The sequence below is a fragment of the Leptonotus elevatus genome, chromosome 2 (genome assembly GCF_054856555.1).
Source record: "Leptonotus elevatus isolate MCC_2025b chromosome 2, RoL_Lele_1.0, whole genome shotgun sequence".
Lineage (NCBI taxonomy): Eukaryota > Metazoa > Chordata > Actinopteri > Syngnathiformes > Syngnathidae > Leptonotus > Leptonotus elevatus.
Window position 1 is genome coordinate 33,646,530 of NC_141240.1, and position 22,191 is coordinate 33,668,720.

Below are 22,191 nucleotides of genomic sequence, written 5' to 3' on the forward strand. Positions count from 1 at the left end.
CCCAACCCCGGATAAGCGGTAGTAAATGGATGGATGGATGGCATGAATTTTTAAATGCCATAATTGCTTAGTTGATTCTCTGTAGCCAACCTTATTCATTATTCCAATTGCTTTTCCCCTCCTGTGTAATTTAATAATTGGGTTCATATTTATTTTATATACAGGCAGTTGTGAGTTTTAGTTTCACTTTTGTTTATGTTAGTTAGGCCTCTTAATGATTTAGATAGGTGATTTGACTTGAGGCCCTTGTGTCGCTGTGAGCTGTCCTGGCTTGGCGCCTTTCAATCTCTGTGCTCTGGCACGCTTATCCAATTAAAACCTTCTTCTGCTTATTAAGAGAAAAAGGTTCCACTTGTGTACTCCATCTTTCTGGCATCCAGTAAATAGTTCAACTGAGAACATGCAGTCTTCTGGTTGTTTCTGTTAGCATAATATTGCGAGCATTAAAGATAAAAGAACCGGGCAGGGGTTAATTCGGAACCTTACATTTATAAATTATTACAAATGAATTCACCTGGTGGTGGTGATGTTCTTGTTTGTGTCCCTATAGGACAGCATTATACTGCCCACTGGTGGCTAAATTGGGCACATCAAGTGAGTTTCATATGCAGCATGCACAAAAAGACAAAATAATGAAATGCATCCAAATGTTTAGGAACATTTATTCACCAACAGCAAACTGAGTTCAATGATCCACACGTTTTCTTTCAGACACACGATAACCATGCTACAACATAAATGTTTCTTGTACTTGACTGTTTGGAGGCCGCCTGTATGTACAACCAACCTGAAGCCCGTTACACGTCTCCTCGCACATTTGAATAGTTACATACAATACAACACTGCACCAGTTAAAATGATTTCCCACCACAAAGTATGACACAAATTAACCTCCCTTCGTATCAGAAAACCAGTCAACTACAGTTGCACTCAATACTGTCTTCTTTTGCTGAGTCATCTCCCGATCATGGATCTGTTGTATTTATTTTTTATTTTTATGTTTCTTTGAGTGCATTCAACTTACAACATGTACAGTAGCATCTTGAGAAATCTCAATGAAAAAGCCATGGGACGGGCACATCGACAGAATGTTTCATCAACAGGAAACTTCATACCAAACATCCATACTGTTAATAGCAGAGGGTGGACAGTCGCACGCAGCTTGTAAACCATCGAAAGACGTGACGAGCCGAGTGGCGAATCCAAAAACATAGCGGCGGGGATTTGCAAATGTGTGGCCAGGCATGCAAATCCAAATGAGGAGGTGTGCCAAATATATATATATATATATATATATACATATATATATATATATATATATATATATACATATATATACACATATATATATATATATATATATATATATACATATATATATATATATATATATACATATATATATATATATACATATATATATATATATATACATATATATATATATATATATATATATATATATACATATATATATATATATATATATACATATATATATATATATATATATACATATATATATATATATACATACATATATATATATATACATATATATATATATCTATATAAATTGCAGCGGAAAAAATTTATATACATATATATATATATATGTCGTTTTTTTCCCACGATTCATTGATTATTAAAATAATTGCAGCCCTAAAAACAAGTAAACAATAATTACAGATATCACACTTCCAAACACATGGACTCTCAAAAAAAAAAGGAAATGAACACTTTTGCGGTCATCGTACTTCCCGCGCAACATGATGGTGATGTAATGTTCTTTACAACACGTGACCGTATCTTCAATGTTTTGTTCAAAAAAAGAAATATGTCTGCCGATATGACAACATTCCTCTCAGGCGAGGATGACTAAAATTGACAGAACATCCCGTACGCTGTGAAGTCACGTTCAAATAAATTCACGCCAGCAGGCCAAGCGGGGGCCTCACCGCTCTGGCGCTGCACGCCGTACTCATGTGGACATATTGCACGGAAGAGTCCAAATATGGCCAAAAAGGAAAGAGGCTGCATGCTACACAATAACGCACAATTCGGGATTGGAGGGACAAGGTGGGGGCGAAATAGAAAATAAATGAAAATAGAATAATTTCTTGTCATACTCTGGGTAAATAAATAAGAGGACAGGGGGACAGGGACAGTGGGTGTAAGGGACGAGTAGTTCCTTTGATGGACCATGCTGACTAGTCCCTGTCCTCTGCATGGACCTTCCTTGTGAAAGACGGATTCTTTCCCGTCACGGAGGTGGCACAGGGGAGCAGGTGGGACCGAGGCGAGGAGGGACGGATGGACGGGCAGGAGGACGGGTTCGGCCGCTTAGTTGAAGCCGGTGTCGGTGCGGTAGGAGTAGTGGCCGTCCGACGTCAGCTGGGTGGTCTCTGTCGCTGTGGGCTGCAGCATGATGGGCTCGCCTCCCGCCTCTACTGGAGACACACCAACAGGCGCTTACGCTAAGGGTTATTACAGTTCAGGAAAAAATAACACATCACTCAAACTAAAATTGAACCAAACATATTCGTTAGCAAAACGAAATAAAAACAAGAGTAACCATATTTTACGTTTAAAAAATCTACTCAAAGGGGAAGCCAACCTCCCAAAAAGAATATTGACAATAATATGTTCTATGCGGCCCCATTTGTCTAAATACGGTATTCTGGTTAATATTGTGTTAGAGGAATATGAGTTAAGCAGCAAAATCCAGCCGTTTTTATCAATATCAGAAGGCGGCCATTTTGCCACGCGTGAAAATGTCATCGCAATTGCTCAGGTCTCAAAGAACAACCAATCACAGCTCAGTTTCAGAAAACAGGTGAGCTGTGATTGGTCGTTGCTTGAGCCCTGAGCAACTGTGATGTCATCTTCACTCGACAGCAAGTGGCAAAATGGCCGCCTTCTGATATTGATAAAAACGGCTGGATTTTGCTGCTTAACTCATATTCCACTAACGCAATATTGATCAGAATGTCATGTTCAGTCTAATGTGGGCACATATAGCACATTATTGTCAAGAAATGTTTAAGATTGACTTCCCCTTTAAGCTAACTATAATTTCAGTGAAAATCTCCTAAATTTTAATTAATTTCATACATGAACTTTTTATTGTGATCTTTTCTTTTTTTAAACCATGTACTAAAACTAATGCTAAAAATAATACAAACTAAACTAAAATGAAGCATTTGGGGGAAAATGAGAATGCAACTAATAAACTAATAACTAAAAGAAATATAAAAAACCTAATAAACTAACAACTAATACATAAAATTAACAAATCCAATCTCATAAACTAACTGAATTCGAAAAACAAAAGTCAAAATGAAATAAAAAGTAAGTATAATGAATAATCCCAAACTATTAAAACCATGGTTCTAGTCAATCCTCGTACATCATGGCAAATACCATCCAGACCTCAGTGATGCCAGGAACATGTTACTCTAATATGGTCATTTATTTTTGATGAAAATATTGCCTCAGTACCTCAGTTCCAAAATTCCGTGACAGTATCAAAGGAGAACTGTGAGTTCTCCCCACCAGTGTAGTTTTTTTCCCCTGGCATTATAGAATGGGCTGGTCTGAGAAGTGAACACTGCCCTCTGCTGTCAACTTTGTGTGAGTGACTCTGGGAGCTGACAAACAACGTCAGGATGTTTGTTCCAGCATTCATTCTTTTGTTTGTTTTCAAGATTTGTGACAGCAGAAGCAGAGCGAGTGGCCCTCAAAATTCAATTTTTGTTGTTACAATTTGAAAGAAACTCAACAGAAAATGCTTGCTTGTGTTCTTTTTGAAACATATCGTGTTTACATTGTCAGTTAAAAATGGAAAGATTAAACTGAACATTATTTACATTGTCAGTTTAAAGACACTCAACTAAACTTATTTTTTATATATAGTTGTTTGTTACTTTGAATTCGGACAATAGCTGTTACATACATTAATAGTAATAAATTCAATGCGTTTTGATCATATTGTCTGTTCAATTACAGTAAGTGTGTTTATCTTTAAAAATCATTGCATTTGATTTCCCACTATATGTAATTTTCCCCCCATATTATAATTTTTTTTGACAATGCTGCAATAATACTGTACTGTGGTCTTAAAACTATACAGTGGGATTTTGATATTGTTGCATCCCTGGTAACTAGTCATCTCACGTGTTACTATTTTTATTTTTTATATCCCAAAAAAGAAACAAAAGGCATTGCGTCACACACAAAAACAAGCAAATAAATCAGAGATCGGTTGGGCTTGAGTTCACTCACTGTATATTGTAAAAACTAAAAAAAAGTTAACTAAAATGCATATAATAACAACAAAATAATAATAATAATAAATTGATTGGGTCAAAAAAAAAAGTTGGGTGAGGCTTTAGTTGATTGTATACTATAAAAAGTTTTGTAATCCTCTTTCCAAAGCGCAGCTTTTCCGTAAACCTCGCGGCTAAAAAGACAAAGCGCCCAGGTAGTTCTCACCTCTCTCGTCGGATTGCAGCTGCGCCTCCAGGTCCTCCGGGGACACGTAAAAATCCTGCTCCTGGCCCTCCCGAGGCCGAGGTTTACATCTTCCGCAGCAGCAGTTGCAGCAGCAGCACAGGCAGCAACAGAAGTAGCAGCCGGTGGCCAGGCCGCAGAACACAAACAGCGCCTGCAAGAAAGCATCGCTTTAAAGACAAAGAAAATACCAGAAAATGAAAAAAATGCATGCTTCGCGTCCCATCTTACCTTCGCCCACCAGCTGGAGAGGACAAAGTACGTGTTGACGTTCTCCTCTCCGAACTGCTCGGCCACGTACAGGCCCAGCGAGCCGTATTTGTCGTAAATGTTGCGCTTGGTGGAGTCATTGAGGATGGCGTGGGCGTTGTTGATCTCCTTGAATTTGTCCGCTGCTTCAGGATTGTCAGGATTCTTGTCAGGGTGGAATTTCAAAGCCAGTTTCCTGCGTGGAACGCAAACAGACAATGATAGCGCAGCACAATCTTTTTTCTTTTCTTTCTTCAACCAAAAATGCTTTGCACTGGTTTGGGGGTACTTGAAATATAAAAAATATATAAAATATTTCACAGAGGATACGTCACTGATAGAAGGTTGAAAACCACTGATTTAAAGTTTGTGAGGCTGTAATGTTGTTGCAATGTAGTTGTTTATGTAGTTGATTACATTATTGCTACTTTGTGTATTAAGTGACTTGGTGACAGTATTTGTATTTATGTGGCCTCTCTAACTATTTGCAAATAAAAAGATATAACTAAAAATAAAATAAAATTAATTGAAGTAGAAATAAAGATTTGTCCACATAAAAATTGTTATTAACAAGTGTCCTCCTATCCGATCGTGGTAAAGATCTGTTCTGAAAAAGAAATAATTAAGTACATTTAAAATAAAGTTTAAGTGATTGACAGGTGAATAGCCTATTAGAAGAAAATGTATTTTATGAACTTGAAAATGACATCCTCCTTACTGTTGTTGCTGTCGTTAAGTTAGCGTCAGTCAGCTAAGTAGTGCACCGGAGGTAGTGTCAAAACTGAATAGGTTTCAAAATAAGAGCACAAACAGGAAGTGCAGTGTGAGCTGCTTTCATCTTGCTTGCCGGTTTAACAGCGTTTGATAAACCTGCCTTGTGAAGGCTCAAATAATTCATCTCATGCCTATTGCTCTCCTTTTTCCCCCCCTTTCCCCAAATTGATCTATATGTTCTACTTGTTATACTTGTTCAAATATACACTGGTTGTGATCTTGTAAATTGGATTTTTGATCAAATGCAATGATATCGTTGGAAGGAATGGTAAACTATTTTCGACTAATGAACTAATAAGGTTAAAATTAGATATCTTCATTAAAACATGACGTAGAGTGGGCAGGTCCTAACCCTGAAACTCCTGGGCTGAATTATTTGAAAAATGATGTGTGTGTCTTTGTTCTGACCTGTAGGAGCGCTTGATGTCATCATTGGTGGCAATCTTTTCCACTCCCAGCACATGGTAGAGAGACTCACCAGCGGTGGACAAAGAGCGCTGTCTCTGATGCTCAGCCATGATGCCTCACGTCGACAAGCTGGACACAAATATACAACTAACTATATTATGTACAGTATGCATAGTCAGCACATGGGCATCCATCCATCCATTTTCTACACCACTTCCCAGTAGGGTTGCGTGCGAGCCGGGTCCTGTCCCAGCAGATTTGAGGCCAAAGGGGCGGGGTACACCCTGGACTGGCCGCAGGGTCCAATCGACCAGTGAGACCCAATCTCTGGACCACTAGCGATTATCAGGTATGTCATTTCAAATTAGACTGTCCTCATAAATTAAGTGGCGTAATGTTTTTTGTCTACAAGGCAACTAGGAGAGCCAACCTTACGACGTGAATAGATTTTTTTTCAAACTTTTTTTTTTCTTTCTCAAAGGAAGAATATGAAACCTGAGAGGAGTGCCATCCAAATTATGACATTACTGGATGACGCCATTCGGCATTTACAGTTGTGCTCATAAGTTGATGTACCCTAGTGGTATGTTTATGTATCCATAAATAAAAGTAAATGTAAATACAAAAATAAAAAAACAGATTCAAAAAATAAATATAAAAGTAAATGTCAAAATAAATACAAAAATAAATATACAAATAGAATTAAATATTAATCAAAAAATAAAAACACTCTGCTCTCATACATGCTCTGCCAGGAAGAAATTTTATTTATTGATTGATATTTAATTCTATTTATATATTTATTTTTGTATTTATTTCAACATTTATTTTTATTTTTGTATATATTTTTACTTTTATTTATTCATTTGTGCATATGTATTTTTTTTTATTTTCATGTATATTTATTTTTGGGATTTATATTTTTGAAAATTATTTTTTGTATCCTTTTTTTATTTTCATTTTTAGTCATTTATTTATTTATTTTGTCATTTATTTTTAATTTTGGCAGTTTTGGTCCTCCATAAGTGCAGCCCGCCCCCTCAAAGTTCCAGCTTGGCTTAGCAAGACCCTGCTGCTGAGATCGTACTCGGATGTCCCCTGGGGAATTTAATTATTATATTAATTATTAAAAACGCGCAAACTGAATTTTACCAAGGTAAATTGAAAAATTCCGGCGGTGGAAAAGCCCCTAATAATAAACAATAACTGGAACCAAATTAGTATGCATTTTCGTCGACTAATGAATACAAGACATAAATGTACTTAATAAAAACTGGACTAAAATCTCAGGACATTTTAGTTCATGAACAAAAAACGAGACAAAAATTATTTATTTTTATAAAATCCTGTCTCTGCCAATCTGTCACTGTGACACTGTCATATGACACTCCCCCTTTCAAATCTGCAGCTAGCGAGTGCAACATGCACAAACAAATGGGACAGACAGGAGGTGGATTCACGGTGAACGGTTAAAAAAAAAAAGAAGTTAATTATAGTTATAACGTAACATTAATTCCAACAGCTATTACGTTCCAACAATGTTAATCCGACCGCTAACTTGCTGGCTAATTTACTAGTTCATTGCATGGAGCCATATAGTGGCCACTTGTTGATATACTGTAATCGTGTGTCAAGTTGTTTTTCATCAAAAAGATGAGAGAACATTTTATGTGAAATAGTTTTACATCCCAAATGTTCAACATTATCTGCTGACAAAAAATACAGGGGTAAAATGATTGTCCTAACTAAAAATAGACAAAAACGTTGACAGTTTTTGTTGACTAAAACTAAAGGAATAAAATAATGTTTTCTTGGATTAAAATAAAGACTAAAAAAATAGATTTATAGTCAACTAAAAATTGACTAAATTAAAACAGGATAAGGTTGACTAACTATGATAAAAACTAACAAGCGTGATTGAAACTGGACTAAAACTACATGCGTGTGTAGTACACACTCATGTTAGCTAAAAGAACTACACCGCCCACAAGGCAATGGTGCTTCCGGTTGCACTAAATAGTGACAACGAGATGGGACAGGACGGGAATCTTTTTCACCGGGAGCGAGACTGGACAAGATTGTATTAATTTTTTTAACTGATCCAAGACTGGGATGGGACAGGATTTATTCCACGTGAGTTGGATGGAACGGGAGTGAAAATCCGCTGCCGTGTGCTCAAGTTGGGTCCTCTGTTTTCCATGTTTCCCTCCTGCAGCACAGCTGAATCTAATGATCAGCTAATCAGCAAGCTTTGCAGAAGCCTGATAACGATCCTGATCATAAATCAGGTGTGTTAATGGAGAGAAACACGGAAAACAGGCTGGTTAGGGGCTCTCGAGGACCGAACTTGAGCACCCCTGCTCTAATGTCATTATTTTTGATACGTAATCGGCTTTAACCTGTTTTTCAGGGAACCAGATTCCATTGATATTTGCATTTTTAATGTTCTTTACACACTGCATCAGAATTAAGGAAAAGGAATTTTGAATTGTGTGTTTATTTAACAATATAATAAAAGCCGCCAAAACTTAAACATGGTTTCACCGGGTCTAAAGTCTAGTCCACGTTCGGTCACCACAATGTCAAGTGCGCCGGAGGAGTGTAATCGAAAACACCCTTGGTCCGTGACGCAGCACGGTCTGACAAAATGAATTGAGATGTACCTGTCCATGAAAATAGGGCCCAGAATGTCCAAATTTGTAATCATTTCACACATCCAAAAGTAGACACATTCGACGTGTCCACTGTACACGACTGCACAGCTATGTGGTACAGCCAATGACGCTGCTTTATTTAATATAGTTTACCGCCACTAGTAGACTTGTAATCCCTCCACAACTGCTAATTACAATGAGTTGTAATCCCTCAGCAGGTGGTCAAGGATAGACACAACCACTAGCAAGTGCACTTGAAATAGCTTGATTGAACAAATGGCTCCGAAGAAAAAAAAAAAAACTGAATAAGCAAGCTTTGAATAGTTGAGTGACAAAAAATTGACCTTTTTTTCTTTAAATCAATAACACGTCTTGTTCTCTTGTTATGTATTGTTAAATATACAATACAATAATAAATAAAGACCGTTTTGTTAACAGAATGACACATTACAAGATGGCAGCGCATACGTCAGCCAAAAAGAGATCCCTCCACTTGGCTGACGTACGCGCTACCATATTAATTTGTTTACCGTTTTTGGAATGTATTGTTGCGTGGCTGTGTATTGTATTTTCTCTTCGAGACAATTCATGAATTTGATGATAACGACATTTAATGATAGCTTAGAGCTGGTTTAGCTTAGCTATGGCTTAGCTTTAGCATCAGGCTCAGCGCTACACCGGGGTTAGCGGTTAGCAGGCGCTATAGCCCTAACAGTAGTATAAGTCCCGCTCAAACCCATAACTCACTCGGGCTTGTGAGGATGGTTGCAGGTAGCGAATGTGGTTTTTTTTTCCTGTAAGGGTTCATTCAAGGTTGCAAAGACATTTGCAATGTTTAAATTTTTAATATTTCTTTGCGACAAGAAAAAAAACTCTTGACTCTACCTTGCAAGTAAACCCAACTGATGTCGATTTTTTTTTAGGATGATGCTGATTATGATATTTGACAGAATCAAATTTAGATAACCAATTAGGTGTCTGATTAATTAGAAAAACATATAGCCTAATGAATAAAATACCTTCATTTATGATCCTTTAACGCTTACAAAATAAAAATATGAATTACAGGCAGAATTTTAAACAAAGGTAAATACATGTATAATATGTATTTATACATACAATACAGTGTTAACTCGCTACTTCGCATTTCGGTTATTGCAGATTAATTTGTGGCCGTTTCTGACATTTGTAACCCTGTTTCTTTTGTCGCCGTCATCCTTGTGCTGGGGAGGCTTGGAACGCATCACCAGTGAAAAGGGAGAGAACACTGTGTAGCCTAAATGATACATGATGATGCCTAAACATCGAATTCATCTTTAGTAGCTCTAAAAGACTTGTAGACAAGACGGTGTAGACGATTAAACAGTTGCTTCGTTGCGGTTTCCTGCCTTTGGCCTCCAACAGTCACCTGACCCGGAAGGACTTGTTTAACCAGGCGTAGAAGTTGGTTGTGGATAACCCCTCTTATCCAATAACAAAATGCTGTCTTGTGAAAATGCTGAGTGGCGAGTAACTCTGGGAAACCACAAGCAACAAGTTCACGTCAAGTCAAACAGAGAGACAAACAAAATTCCCACTCATATTAACACCAAAATAAAATTTCAGTTCTATAGTGCAGTGGTCCCCAACCACCGGCCAGTGGGCGATTTTAAATTGTGCAAATAGACCTTTTTTTTTTGTTTCCTTCATTTGGTAATGAAGCACATTCACTACAAAAGGCGTCCAATTTAGCGAGATGAAATGGTGCTGACTGCAAAGGCAGCAGCTGGCCCTGTTCTGCCTTGCGCTGCTCGGCCAAGCTCTGCAGAGTCAAAGGGGGCAAGTGCTGGATTTATGACACACTCCTGCAGTGCATTTCTCACGCTAATACACTCTCGCATCGGAGCACGCTTCACTTGTTCCAACGGCCTCCCGATCGCCGTAACTTCAACATGACGACGGATTACGAAAAATAAGCAGTCATCTCTCGATGCGAATTGAACAGGCCGCATTCAAAGCAGCTTTGTCAAGACAACAGAAACGCGACAGATTGCGATCGAAATGTCAACCAGCAGGATTAGAGGCCGTGAAAAACGTTGCAAGAAGCAATAATCTCCGCGCATCATCATCATCATCATCGTCACCATCATCATCATCATCAGCAGCATCCATGTTGGCTCGCCTCATCCCGGCCTGCTGGGGATGCGAGGCACGGCCGTTCATTTTTGCGAAGGGCGCGCGCCGTCGTGCGGAGGCGAAAACAAAGCAGCCGAGACGAGAGGAATGGAAGACTCACCTTCCACGAGAGCAAAGTGCGAGACGAACGACGAGCGGCGGCCGGGGAGCGACGACGGAAGGACGGACGGCGTCGCGTGACTAGGGCTGCATCTCTCCGCGGAGCCTCCTCAGTGACTGTGTGTGGCTCCAACCTCCCACCAACCATGGACAGCTGCAGCAGGACTTTGGCCCCGCCCCCGCACGTTGGCCAACGTAACGTGCGCGCTCACGCGAACCGATGCGGGAGGTGGGGGCGCGCGCGCAAGAGACGTGACTTGGAGACCAGCAGTTAAGTAGAGTAGTATTTTATGCAACTTGACTCTTGATTAAGCACTTAAAAAAAAAAACGACCGTGAATTTTCACCTACGTTTTTAATGCTGTTTTATTTCATTGTTCATATTTTATTACCTTTTTTAAACTATAAACCAAACGGAGCAACTCTCCCAAATTCGTTGTATACCTGTTGTACAATGACAATAGAGGCATTCTATTCTATCGAATTCTGCTTCTATTCCTAAATAAATAATAGCTGAGTTCAGTTGCACATGATAAAAATGCGTTTAACTAACTGTCATTGTTTACATTTAAATAATGCGTAACTGAAAATTAAGTAAGCTATTTTTTCTGTGAAAAATAATAATCTATCCATTTTATATACATGCATGTATATATAAATAATAAAAAAATATTTATATATATATATATATATATATATATATATATATATATATATATACACACACACACATCAAGCTGCTTGAGCCCTTCTGTTAGCCACCTGCTTATTGGTGGTCTCTAGTTGAATCAAAAGTTGAGGATGAAGGGACAAGTAGCCTTATGCTCCATTTTCACATTTAACTCCATAATTGCATGGGTTTATGTAATAAATATGTAGTAGGACTAACAGATAAAAAGTAATCAGCATTAGTATTTTGAGTTTAAAGAAAGATTGTAGTTATGACTTCAGCGATACTAAAATTCTAAAAATAAATTTTTAATGCTAGATTACTTTTCACATGCCTTTTCACTGTATTTATTCGTAATTGATTGGCATTCATACTGAAACGTATATATATTTAATTGCTCTAATACAATTATTGTTGCATGTGTTTAGGCACAACATAATTTTTTTTCAGCCTACAAATCCACACATTGCCCTGCCTCGGCAACGGTGACGTCATCGTGTCCACCAATGGCTGAGCGCGTATGAATGACGTAGGTTGCTATCGCGAGGATATCACTTTAGCTTGTCTTAGCAGGCCGGCGAAAGCTTCATTGGCGCCGCTGTTGAACTTTACAAATGTTCTCCTCTCGGACAAACTAATCGGACTACGTATCGCTACTTAATATTTCCCTCTCGTCTACAAGAAAGGAGAGAAATACAGGAGCTCGCGTTGGACGGTAGGTTCGCGGCTAGCAGCGAGCTAACTAGCCGGGGCTGTCTGTTACCTGCCTGGCTTGAGCAAATTGGGAAATGGGCTTGTTTTGGGATCTGTCGCGGGACGTTTAGATCAGTTCAGACCTCGAAAGCTTTCACAAACCTTTAAAACTCGTTTTCTCTCGTCATCATTGCACATTTGCTATTTTTCTCCCCTTCTCGCATTCAGCACGTCGCATGTTTCCCCACCGCTGTCCGCTTCGTGTTGCTGTAGGAACTTGAAGCCGCCAAACCGTGTCAGTCTTGCTCCCGTCTCCTGGTTTGAACCTTTTCGCTCTCTTGCAGGCTTCCAATGATGAGTTATGCTGAAAAGCCTGAAGACATCACAAAAGACGAGTGGATGGACAAACTGAACAACGTGCACATTCAAAGATCGGACATGAACCGGCTCATTATGAACTACCTGGTGACCGGTGAGGCGCCTCAAAACATGTTGGAGGAGGAAACGCAAACCAAACATGAACAATATGTTTAAATAATACATGTGTGTGAATGTTCTTTCTTGTGTTCAAGAGGGATTCAAAGAGGCAGCGGAGAAGTTCCGGATGGAGTCTGGTATCGAGCCCAGTGTGGACTTGGACTCTTTGGATGAAAGGATAAAGATCCGAGAGATGATCCTGAAGGGACAGATCCAGGAAGCCATCGCGCTCATCAACAGCCTGCACCCGGAGCTGCTGGACACCAACCGATATTTGTACTTTCACTTGCAGGTACATTTGCATGCCACACAATGTACTCATTCACTGCCATTGACGGCTATGGACGTTAAAAAAATCATTTGAACTATTTCTATTAGTTTAAGGTTTTTTTCCCCCATTTTTATTAACAAGAGTATGAGTATTTTTTTATTGAACATTTAGAACAGATACAAAATTTGTTGACTAGTTGAGTTGTTGAGTTAACTAGTGAAGTCATGCGATTATTTATGATTAAAAAAAAATGATCGGCTGACGCCCCTAATTTTTAACTCCTTGACTGCCAAGCATTTTCAGAAAAGAGGATATGTGGGTGCCAGCTGATTTAAGCATTTTGACTGATCTTTCAAGGTCCACAGAAAATTTTGTGTTTGGACTATGGAAACACAGATACTACCAAATGAAAGATTGAACTTTCATCAGAAAAAAAAGTTTGTTTCTACCTTATTCCGTTTTTCAGTAATCAACAATAGAAAATAGGTTAGTTTCACCCAAAAGCTCTGTTTTGGACCAAAATACGGAGAAATCAGTGTAACAATTTGGCAAACTATTTACAAATGTGTGCAACTGTGGTACTATTTACAATTGTGTGGATGTTTCAACTACACAGTTTTTCTTTTTGTGAGGTATATTGTGTAAAACTCCCCTGCGTGCAAGGGGACGCAGCAGGATTTGCACCACAGATTAGTTTCACTGTGATTGCCCCTTCGCGTGCACTTTCTTGCCGGCCTTTTTTTCCGGGGAGTAGCAGGTATATACTGCAGTGTGTGTTTGGCCATGTTGTCATAAAGTCTACTCTCAAGATCATGATACGGTGACCTGGTGTTACGTCTGGCTTCCTCATGTCCTTCAGTTCCTATACCGGGTGGTAAGAGATGTTCTGATCCATCTTATCCACTCCATTCATGGTGGCATCGTAGTCCAGAACCAGTGTCTTCTCCGTGATCAGACTGTACCTGCTCCTCCGATGAATATGCATTGGACTCGGGGTACTCTTCATCGTCCGATTAAACGTCCGCAGAAGTGCTCGTTTTCCGGCGTTAGCATCGCTAGCCGGTGAGGCTTTACGACGCGATCGAAGCCGCCGCGTCAACGCTTCCAACTTCGGCGTCAACCTCTGTGTCACCATCATCATCATCAATGTGCTCTTTAGCATTGGTCAATACTTTTTGTCTTTGAAAAAAATGCTGAAGCGTGAGCTGCTTGCAACCGGTCGCCATTTTCGCTTCCTCAGCCATTCTCCCCTCAACACTCTAGCTCCGCCTCACGTCTTCTACTGACGCCTACCCGATCTTGTCCAAAGAGAGTCATCGCTGCCATCTAGTGCCCAGAAATAGTCATTATACTAACTCGACCTGCTTGATACTTTCAGCATAGGTTGCCAAGGCTTTCCTCCACCCATTTCCAAAAAAACAAAAAAAAAACATAGTGAACATCTTTGGCGGCGCTCATTTGGATTTTACTAAACGTTATTAAACGTTTTTGGCGGTCAAAGAGTTAATAATCTTTTATTTTTTCTTTTAAAAACAAAAGGAAAAGAAAATATTTTTAAAAATAAAATTACTTCTTTCTTTTTATAAAAGAAGATTATTAAAAATTAGGGGCTTCAGGCAATTTTTTTTTTTCGTAATTAATCGCATGACTTCACTAGTTAACTCACGATTAATCACAAATTTTATATCTGTTCTAAATGTAATTTTTTTCTCTCTAGGTTTTCATACTTTTGTTAACAAAAGTGGGAAAAAAATGTTAAACTAATAGAAATAGTTCAAATGAATTTTTGACGTCTATAGCCGTCAATGGCAGTGAATGAGTTAATGGGGCTGAATGATTCTGAAAAATAATCTTAAGTAATCAAATTGCTTTTTTTGGAAAGGCCACACAAGACCCAGCCTCATTTCATCACTCATTTGTCATTTCCCTGGCGCAGCAGCAACATTTGATCGAGCTCATCCGGCTAAGGGAGACGGAGTCTGCGCTGGAGTTTGCCCAGACGCAGCTGGCCGAGCAGGGGGAGGAGAGCCGCGAGTGTCTGACAGAGATGGAGAGAACGCTCGCTCTCTTGGCTTTCGACAACCCCGAAGAGTCGCCCTTTGGAGACCTGCTCAACATGATGCAGCGGCAAAAGGTACTCGCAATGGCCACCCTTCACCAAAAATGCTGCTTTGACCTACAACATTTATGCAGGACCAGATTTCTGATTATCCTCACTTTGCCCTGTTCTATAAAAAAAGAATAGGCAAATGACATTATTCAAATAAAGTTTTGCTTTTTGGTAGATATTCTACGACGGCGTATTAGGGCCACGTATAAATATATATTTTTAAGAGGGCGGGGGCAATATTCAGAGAAAAAAACTCGCCACTTTGTCTCTTCATAAACGTTTGCCATGTTATAAAGTGGCAGATTTGCGAGAGAAAAACTCATGTGAGGATTCGTTGGTGGTTAATGGGACACTGTTTATAAAAGGAAAAGGCAGGATGGAGACGGATTCATTCTTAAATTTAAACTTTACTCGTCATTTACCGCAGCTAGAGCGGCGACACTTCCTGATCCCTTATCAGCAGACTAACACTAACCAATCAGAAGCCAGCATACTTTAGGTAAATGCATATGAATGACGGAGAGCAGCAGATTCAACTCATCAATTTAGCTACTTGTACAACTACAAAAAATACCAAAATGTATGAACGTGTAAATAATAATTCTGCAAACATAAATGTACAAGTAAATATACATTTGAACAAATTAACTTAAATACTTGATCGTGCGGGTGTGAACCTTCGCAAAGTGAGGCGTACTCGTCGCTGGCCAGTGGCCGTACACAACGCTTCAAAGAGCAAATGCTTAACATGATATGGTTAATCTCTGCTAAAGCAATTACTATCTCCTTGTTTGGAAACCCGATCAAAAAGTATTGGCCCAAAAAGTCGAGTAGTACGTTACGTGTAGTTCTCGTAACTTTCTGAGGTTTTTTTTCTCGCAAATCTGCCAATGTATAAAGTCACAAATTTGTAATTTATGGGTTTTTTTCTCAGAAAATTGCCCCCACCCTCTAGAAAAAAAATATTTCTACGTGACTAATACGCCGTCGTACTGTTTTATTCTGGGCTGATACTGATTATTAATAGTCAAGGAGTCCAATAACTGGTATTTGGAGTCGATTTTCATTTTCAGTAATATTGGTGTAAAAAAATATATATTATTTTTTTTTTAAATTGTGACAAAACGGGCATTTTCATTTCAAAATTCTAACTTTCACTAATTTTTTTGTTTTAATGTCAAACAAAAAACAAAATGTAGAATTGTTTTGAATAAAACATCTGTTTTCTGTGTTTGGTCAGCAAACTGAGCCATGATTGGTCGTTACCTACTTTCTCAGCACAGATGAAAAAGTGGAAAAAATAGTTTTTAAAGGTATTAATTGTACATGAAAAATAATGAAGTTATCAAACTCTTTCTGGACAAAATAACTTTTGTCCAAAATTTACTTTTTACTGCTAAAAATGGCTCAATGAGTCAAGTATCCCTTTAAACACAATCTTTAATAATGTTTTAGAAAAAATTCAATAAGGCACAATTTAATTAATAAATGAACACAAATGTTCCCTTTGAGATTAATCTGTAACAAAAAATATTATCGCGGAACATAAACATTAATTAATAAAAGGCAATGTTTCTGTGCAACATTGACTTGCTCCCTGAAACTGTAAACACGGTTGCACCCTACATAAATTCAATACTTTTGGCAAGGAAAATGCCATCAGGCTTTCGGGACCGGTTCGCCGTTGTAAGTGCAAATAAAGGCCACAAATGTGATGGGAGGAAATTAGGTTTAATTCATTTAGCCTTTAAATTAGCCAAAATTGACATTTACGCGTATGTCGCATGTACTTCCAGGTGGCAAATCGGAAGTGATCACTGATTGTACCGCGGGTGAACAAACTCGAAAGCAGAATGATTGCGATAACTGCCTAAATGTCTTAAATGCTGATTTGAACCTTCTCAGCCACCGTATCTTGAACGTGTCAAGTGTCAGTCGAAAACACGTCACGTGTCAGTCGAAAACACGTCACATGAGGTCCGTTTGCTTCCAATTGAGATCGAAGGGTGGCTGTGATTTTTACATTTCATCCGGTAAGTTGATTAAAAAATAACGTGAGGGGAAACTCAAAGTGAACAAACCCGATGTTGGAGGTTCAATTCCCAGTCTGTCCCTTTTCAAGTGGCTTCCACTTCTTGTCATCTTCACTCAACAATATCCACTCCCATTTATCCTCTTCACTTAAACTTAGCTTTTTTTTCTTCTTCTTTTTTTCAAGAAAGTAAAAAACAAACAAAAATTTAATTGTTCCACATCAACACAAACATCCAAATAATGACTGACACTGACGAAGAAAGCGATGGTTGATACGAGTGCATGGAAAGGGTTCGAGAATTGTGTGTTGCTGCACAGGTGTGGAGCGAGGTGAACCAAGCGGTGCTGGACCACGAAAACAGGGAGTCCACTCCCAAATTGGCCAAACTCCTCAAGTTACTGCTGTGGGCGCAGAACGAGTTGGACCAGAAGAAGGTCAAATACCCCAAAATGACTGACCTGAGTACGGGAACCATTGAGGACCCCAAGTGAAGCCATCCGGAAAACTTTTGACGGATTTTACCGCCCCCTTAATTTATGATCGAACCGCGCGGCTGTTGCAGCTGGATAGTGCGCTAAGCTAGATTTGGTTGACTTTTCATGGCTGAGCTTGATCATCGTGACTCGCTTGCATTCAAACGGCGCCATCAAAGTTACCCTGGCGATATACTGTACAGTGGTGCCTTGAGATAAGAGTGACCCAGCACAAGTTTTTCAAGATACAACCTGACGCTTGGCTTTTTTTGGGGGGGGATACAAATGTTGTATGTCGTCACAACAGGCACTTTGGCAAATCGTGAGTAATTCTTCCGAAATGGGGAAAGAAGAATTGATATGTGTGTTTTGACATAAGTGGGTAGGCACGGTATGAATTCAACTCGTATCTCAAGGCATCTGTGTATTTAGAATTGCTTGTCACTTTTTTTCTGTGACTTGTGATGTCAAACTCAATTTCAGCATTATTTTTCTATGTGACTAAATTACTCGTTTCTTAACTCATTCACTCCCAGCCATTTTCACTGAAGCAACCCCCTTCGCTCCTGGCTTTTGACTGATTTTTCAAGGCCCACAGAATATTGTGTTCTATTGCTATAAAAACATGGAACCTACCAAGGGAAAGATTAGGCTCTTCTTTCATCAGGAATTTTTTTTCTGGTTCTGTTTTGCAGCACTTAGCATTAGAATATAGCTAAGTTTCATCATTATTCACAAATCTGTTTTGAACTGTGAGAAATGTGCTCGTTTACAACATGGCCATAGTTGATGTCTTATACTCTGCTGCCACCTGCTGGCCGTTTTTTGTAATTACTACCATTGCTTCGCCCGTTCTCTGCAGTTCAGAGGCTGCATCAAAGCCTTCTGTATGCTCTAGAATATATAAAAAAAAAAAAAAAGGTTTAACAACGTATAAATGCATCTTTGGGACACTTAAAACATTTAAAAGAGAACTTATTCATACGTTTTTGGGAGCAAATGAGTTAAATAAATTGCATTCGATTTGAAAATGTGATTCTGGTCTGGACCTGGTTTCCAGGGTAACATGCTGCTTTTTGTGCAAACTAGTCACGGCTATGCTCAACCAGAATTCCCCAAACTAGCTTGCCCTGCTATCTAGATTTGTGCGACGAGTCTATACTGTATGTAAAAAAAACTAAAATGCTCCGTTTGTTTTTCATGTCATTGAGGAGAGATGAGACTGTAAATTGCTGTACTATTTACAAAGTAACATTTAAATACCGACACTGGGTTTTTAGACTGTTTTAGTCAACAAATACAAGTTGCTATTTTATACATTTGCGTTTCTCAAAGGCCTTGAGTCTTTAGTATTTATTGTGTCAATTGTCTGCTTTGCCGGAAAGCGATTTGGATGAGAGTGAAAGCGGGATGAGCAAAGAGATGAGTGAAAACTGTGAAGGGTTAAATCAGGGACGTTTACTACCAGTCATCAAACAATTTCACGTGTTTATAAATGTCCGCATCCGTGTGGACATTTTGACAACCTCAACTGACTCGTCATTCTGTACAAACTTGAGTGGGAAATTTTCCTAAAGAGGCAACATTTGCCCCCCCACATCAAGACGTTCATGTTGTGACGGTGCATGAAGAAAAGGGTTCCACCAAACAAACCTCTTTTCAACTAAGCTGTAGACTGATATTAATTTGTAGTACTTCAAATAGTTGTACACTTCAGAATGGGTTCATGGTTAATGGCGTTCATCTTGTCTTCTAGTTGATAGTTTTTCTGTTTTACAGGGTTTCTGTGGCTCCTTTAAAAAGCATTAAAGGCCTTAAATGGCATTAAGAAGCATTAAATTCGATGTTGAGAGGCATTAAAAATGGAAATACTTGTTCATGCTTTAGTTTACATACAGTTTTGTGCAACGGAGTCACTATAACACAATTTAGCACTAATAAATGGGATTTAAAAAAAAAAAAAGTATTTGTGGGGACTGGTGACTAGTTATAATATATAATGAACAAAATGGCGTCCACTAGTTTCAAAATAAAAAATGTGCGCAATTTGAAAAGACAAATCTTATGTTCCTGTCACCGACGTCCAACATGAAACACTAATGCCACCTAGTGGCAGAAAATTACCTCAACACAAATTTATTGTTTCACACTATATGAATGACTGTAAAATTACTGTATCAAATAACTAAAATATATCACATTAACAATATTTGTCCACTTTTATATTTTATTGTACATTTAGAGCCTGTTACAATTAAAAGCTAGTTAGCTATGAAAATCATGCGATAAAGATAAAAAATTGTAATTGACTAACAGCCCTAATATAGAAAACAGCATATGTGTATGCCGTACGGCATTAAATTGATTTTAAGTTGCATTAAATTAGGTTTGATGATACCTGCAGAAACCCTGTTATAAGACGATAAAGTTTGTATTTACCTTTTTACTAGTTTCGCCATTCGCTGCAGCTTATGCCGATACTAGACAAAAAGGTAAATACAAACCTTATCTTTGTATTATTATTATTATATTTTTTTTAAGAACAAACTAAGCATGTGTTCATTTTCACAGCAATGCACTCTTTACCATGCAAATGTATTTTCTATTTTTGAAGTAGGCTGGTTGGAACGTCCAATTTCAGAATGTCACTTAAGTGGTTGTCGGGGCACTTTCCAGTTGACAACATTTGCTTTTATGGAAAAATTGCATTTAGTGTGCTTTCTTGCTAAACCCCCCCTGCCCCCGCTTAATATACAGATGAGCAAAGACATTTCAGACGTGTGTGTGAAATTATAATAGTATCAAAATGTATTTATAAATATATTAAGTATAACAGAATATACATCCTTAGTGAATCATTGTTTTAAGTGTGTTTCTGTTGAATGTGATCATGGAGAGTTGCAACATGTGACTTATCGTCATCTGTAACATTTCCAATTTGTCCCATCTTTTTTTAAACTTTTTTTTTTATTTAAACAGTCATTGTTTTCACTTTAAACTGCATGCAAGTGTCTTTTATTCACAGCAGGAAGGGTACTTGTGCTTGTCTGTTTTGCTTTGTTTTACTTTTTCTTGTTTAAGGAAGCCAAACTTGCTGCTAGTGGTCCATTCGTTAAGTTGTGTCCACCACGTGTTGTCTTCTTTCCAGAGACTTGCTGGGACATTTGGGAGACATCGAGTGCTTGTGTCCTGTTTATTAATCCACATTTTTAAGAGCAGATTTGCAAATAAACATAACTTTTGTGAAATGTTTCTTTTTCTTGTCTCGAGTTTTTCTTTGTATTTTGTCCTGTTTTAATAATAAAAGTCTGAGAATATTTAAGCCCGTATCCCCACTGAGGGGATTCTTGATTGAGTCAGCGTTCCTTCAATGTCGCAGCGCTTCCGAAGCGTTCTTAACAGTCATCTTTAACATTTCCGTGCGACAATAAAGACCGTTACAACTGTTTAGAGAACCATTAAGAATGTTTTGAGAATGTTTAGGAATTCTGCGACCTTCACTAGCGTCACAAACATTCTTCCCTCAGTGGGGTATTGGCTTTACTATTGAGAATCTGAAAATTTGAGAATTTGGGCAATTTCATGTCAAACTAGAGTACTAACTTGATACTTAGTTTTGGTGGGTTGATCAAAAGCAACGTGAGTACATTGTTATATACTTTAAGTACAACTGAACTCTCTCTTTACATTGTTACGGTAAATACCGAACCTTATGGTCGTGATTACCTGTAGATTACAGTAAACGGTTGAATTTGGGTTTTTTTTAACTGTCATATACAGTAGCGTATTGCATTCACTGAAGGAAAAAAAAGACTCCTGTTTTTGTGACTTAATTTTTGGAGGGCTTTGTTCTTTTTTTGTGTATATATTTTTCAGTTTTTCTGATTTTTCTTCTGTTTTACTGCATTTTTTTCTGTCATAAAAAATATCCGAAAAACAGTAGGAAAAAATTACTCAGAAAAACTGAAAAAAACATTCAGAAAAAGAGTGGAGAAAAATATTCAAAAAAACAGAAACATATATTAATTAGTATTTTAAAAATAATAATAATCCCCTTCTACTCCTTCCCCCCTTTTTTCCTGAATATTTGTTTTCTCTGTTTTTCAGAGTAATTTTTACTTCTGTTTTTCTGAGAAAAAAAAAATTATATTCAGAAAAACACAAGATTAGAAAACTATGGAAAAAAACAAAGCTCCCCCAAAAAATTGTCAGAAAAACAGGAGATTTTAATATTCACGTGTGCTGTCCTGAAAAACCATCATGTTGAGTTTGGTATTGTTTATCCGCGCTGTCTCTTGTTCTTCTTGTCCCGTGCGCTGATTCGCTTGCTAACAGCCAATCACAGTGATCAAATGCCCCCGACGCCGATTCAACATGTCGATTATGCTGGAACTGGAACCCCCCACCCCCAGACGTATTCCAACCCAATCCGACTTCACGACAGTAATTTATATACTGATCAGACGGTGCATGCCTTCGGCCCAACGCTGTCCGACTCCCGACGTCGGATTGGTGTATCTAGACCCTAAGTGTGGTAAACCGATTAGTCGCTTTTCTGAGGCGGGGCAAACCTGAGCTAACAGACAGTGAAA

The 22,191-nt window shown here is 38.3% G+C and overlaps 2 protein-coding genes across 6 annotated transcripts; one reads left to right on the forward strand and one right to left on the reverse strand.

The window, feature by feature from the left end:
- Window positions 1–1,517: 1,517 nt before the first annotated feature.
- dnajc5aa (DnaJ (Hsp40) homolog, subfamily C, member 5aa) lies at window positions 1,518–12,562 on the reverse strand. 5 transcript variants are annotated; one of them, XM_086067808.1, is made up of 5 exons: window positions 10,873–11,065; window positions 5,944–6,072; window positions 4,744–4,957; window positions 4,495–4,666; window positions 1,518–2,477 (listed from the first exon to the last, which is right to left on the reverse strand). In XM_086067808.1, the coding sequence occupies exons 2-5, from the start codon at window positions 6,051–6,053 to the stop codon at window positions 2,473–2,475; spliced, it is 501 nt and encodes a 166-aa protein (XP_085923934.1). In that variant the 5' UTR covers window positions 6,054–6,072; window positions 10,873–11,065; the 3' UTR covers window positions 1,518–2,472. The 5 variants fall into 5 exon arrangements, with proteins under 5 accessions (XP_085923934.1, XP_085923930.1, XP_085923931.1 ...); XM_086067804.1 differs by lacking the exon at window positions 10,873–11,065 and adding an exon at window positions 12,396–12,562 and having other exon boundaries at window positions 1,520–2,450; XM_086067805.1 differs by having other exon boundaries at window positions 1,520–2,450; window positions 5,944–6,090; window positions 10,873–11,069.
- Window positions 11,769–20,851, forward strand: LOC147179715 (glucose-induced degradation protein 8-B homolog). The gene is made up of 5 exons (XM_086067802.1): window positions 11,769–12,255; window positions 12,578–12,705; window positions 12,806–13,002; window positions 14,918–15,115; window positions 17,444–20,851. The coding sequence occupies exons 2-5, from the start codon at window positions 12,585–12,587 to the stop codon at window positions 17,615–17,617; spliced, it is 690 nt and encodes a 229-aa protein (XP_085923928.1). The 5' UTR covers window positions 11,769–12,255; window positions 12,578–12,584; the 3' UTR covers window positions 17,618–20,851.
- Window positions 20,852–22,191: the final 1,340 nt, after the last annotated feature.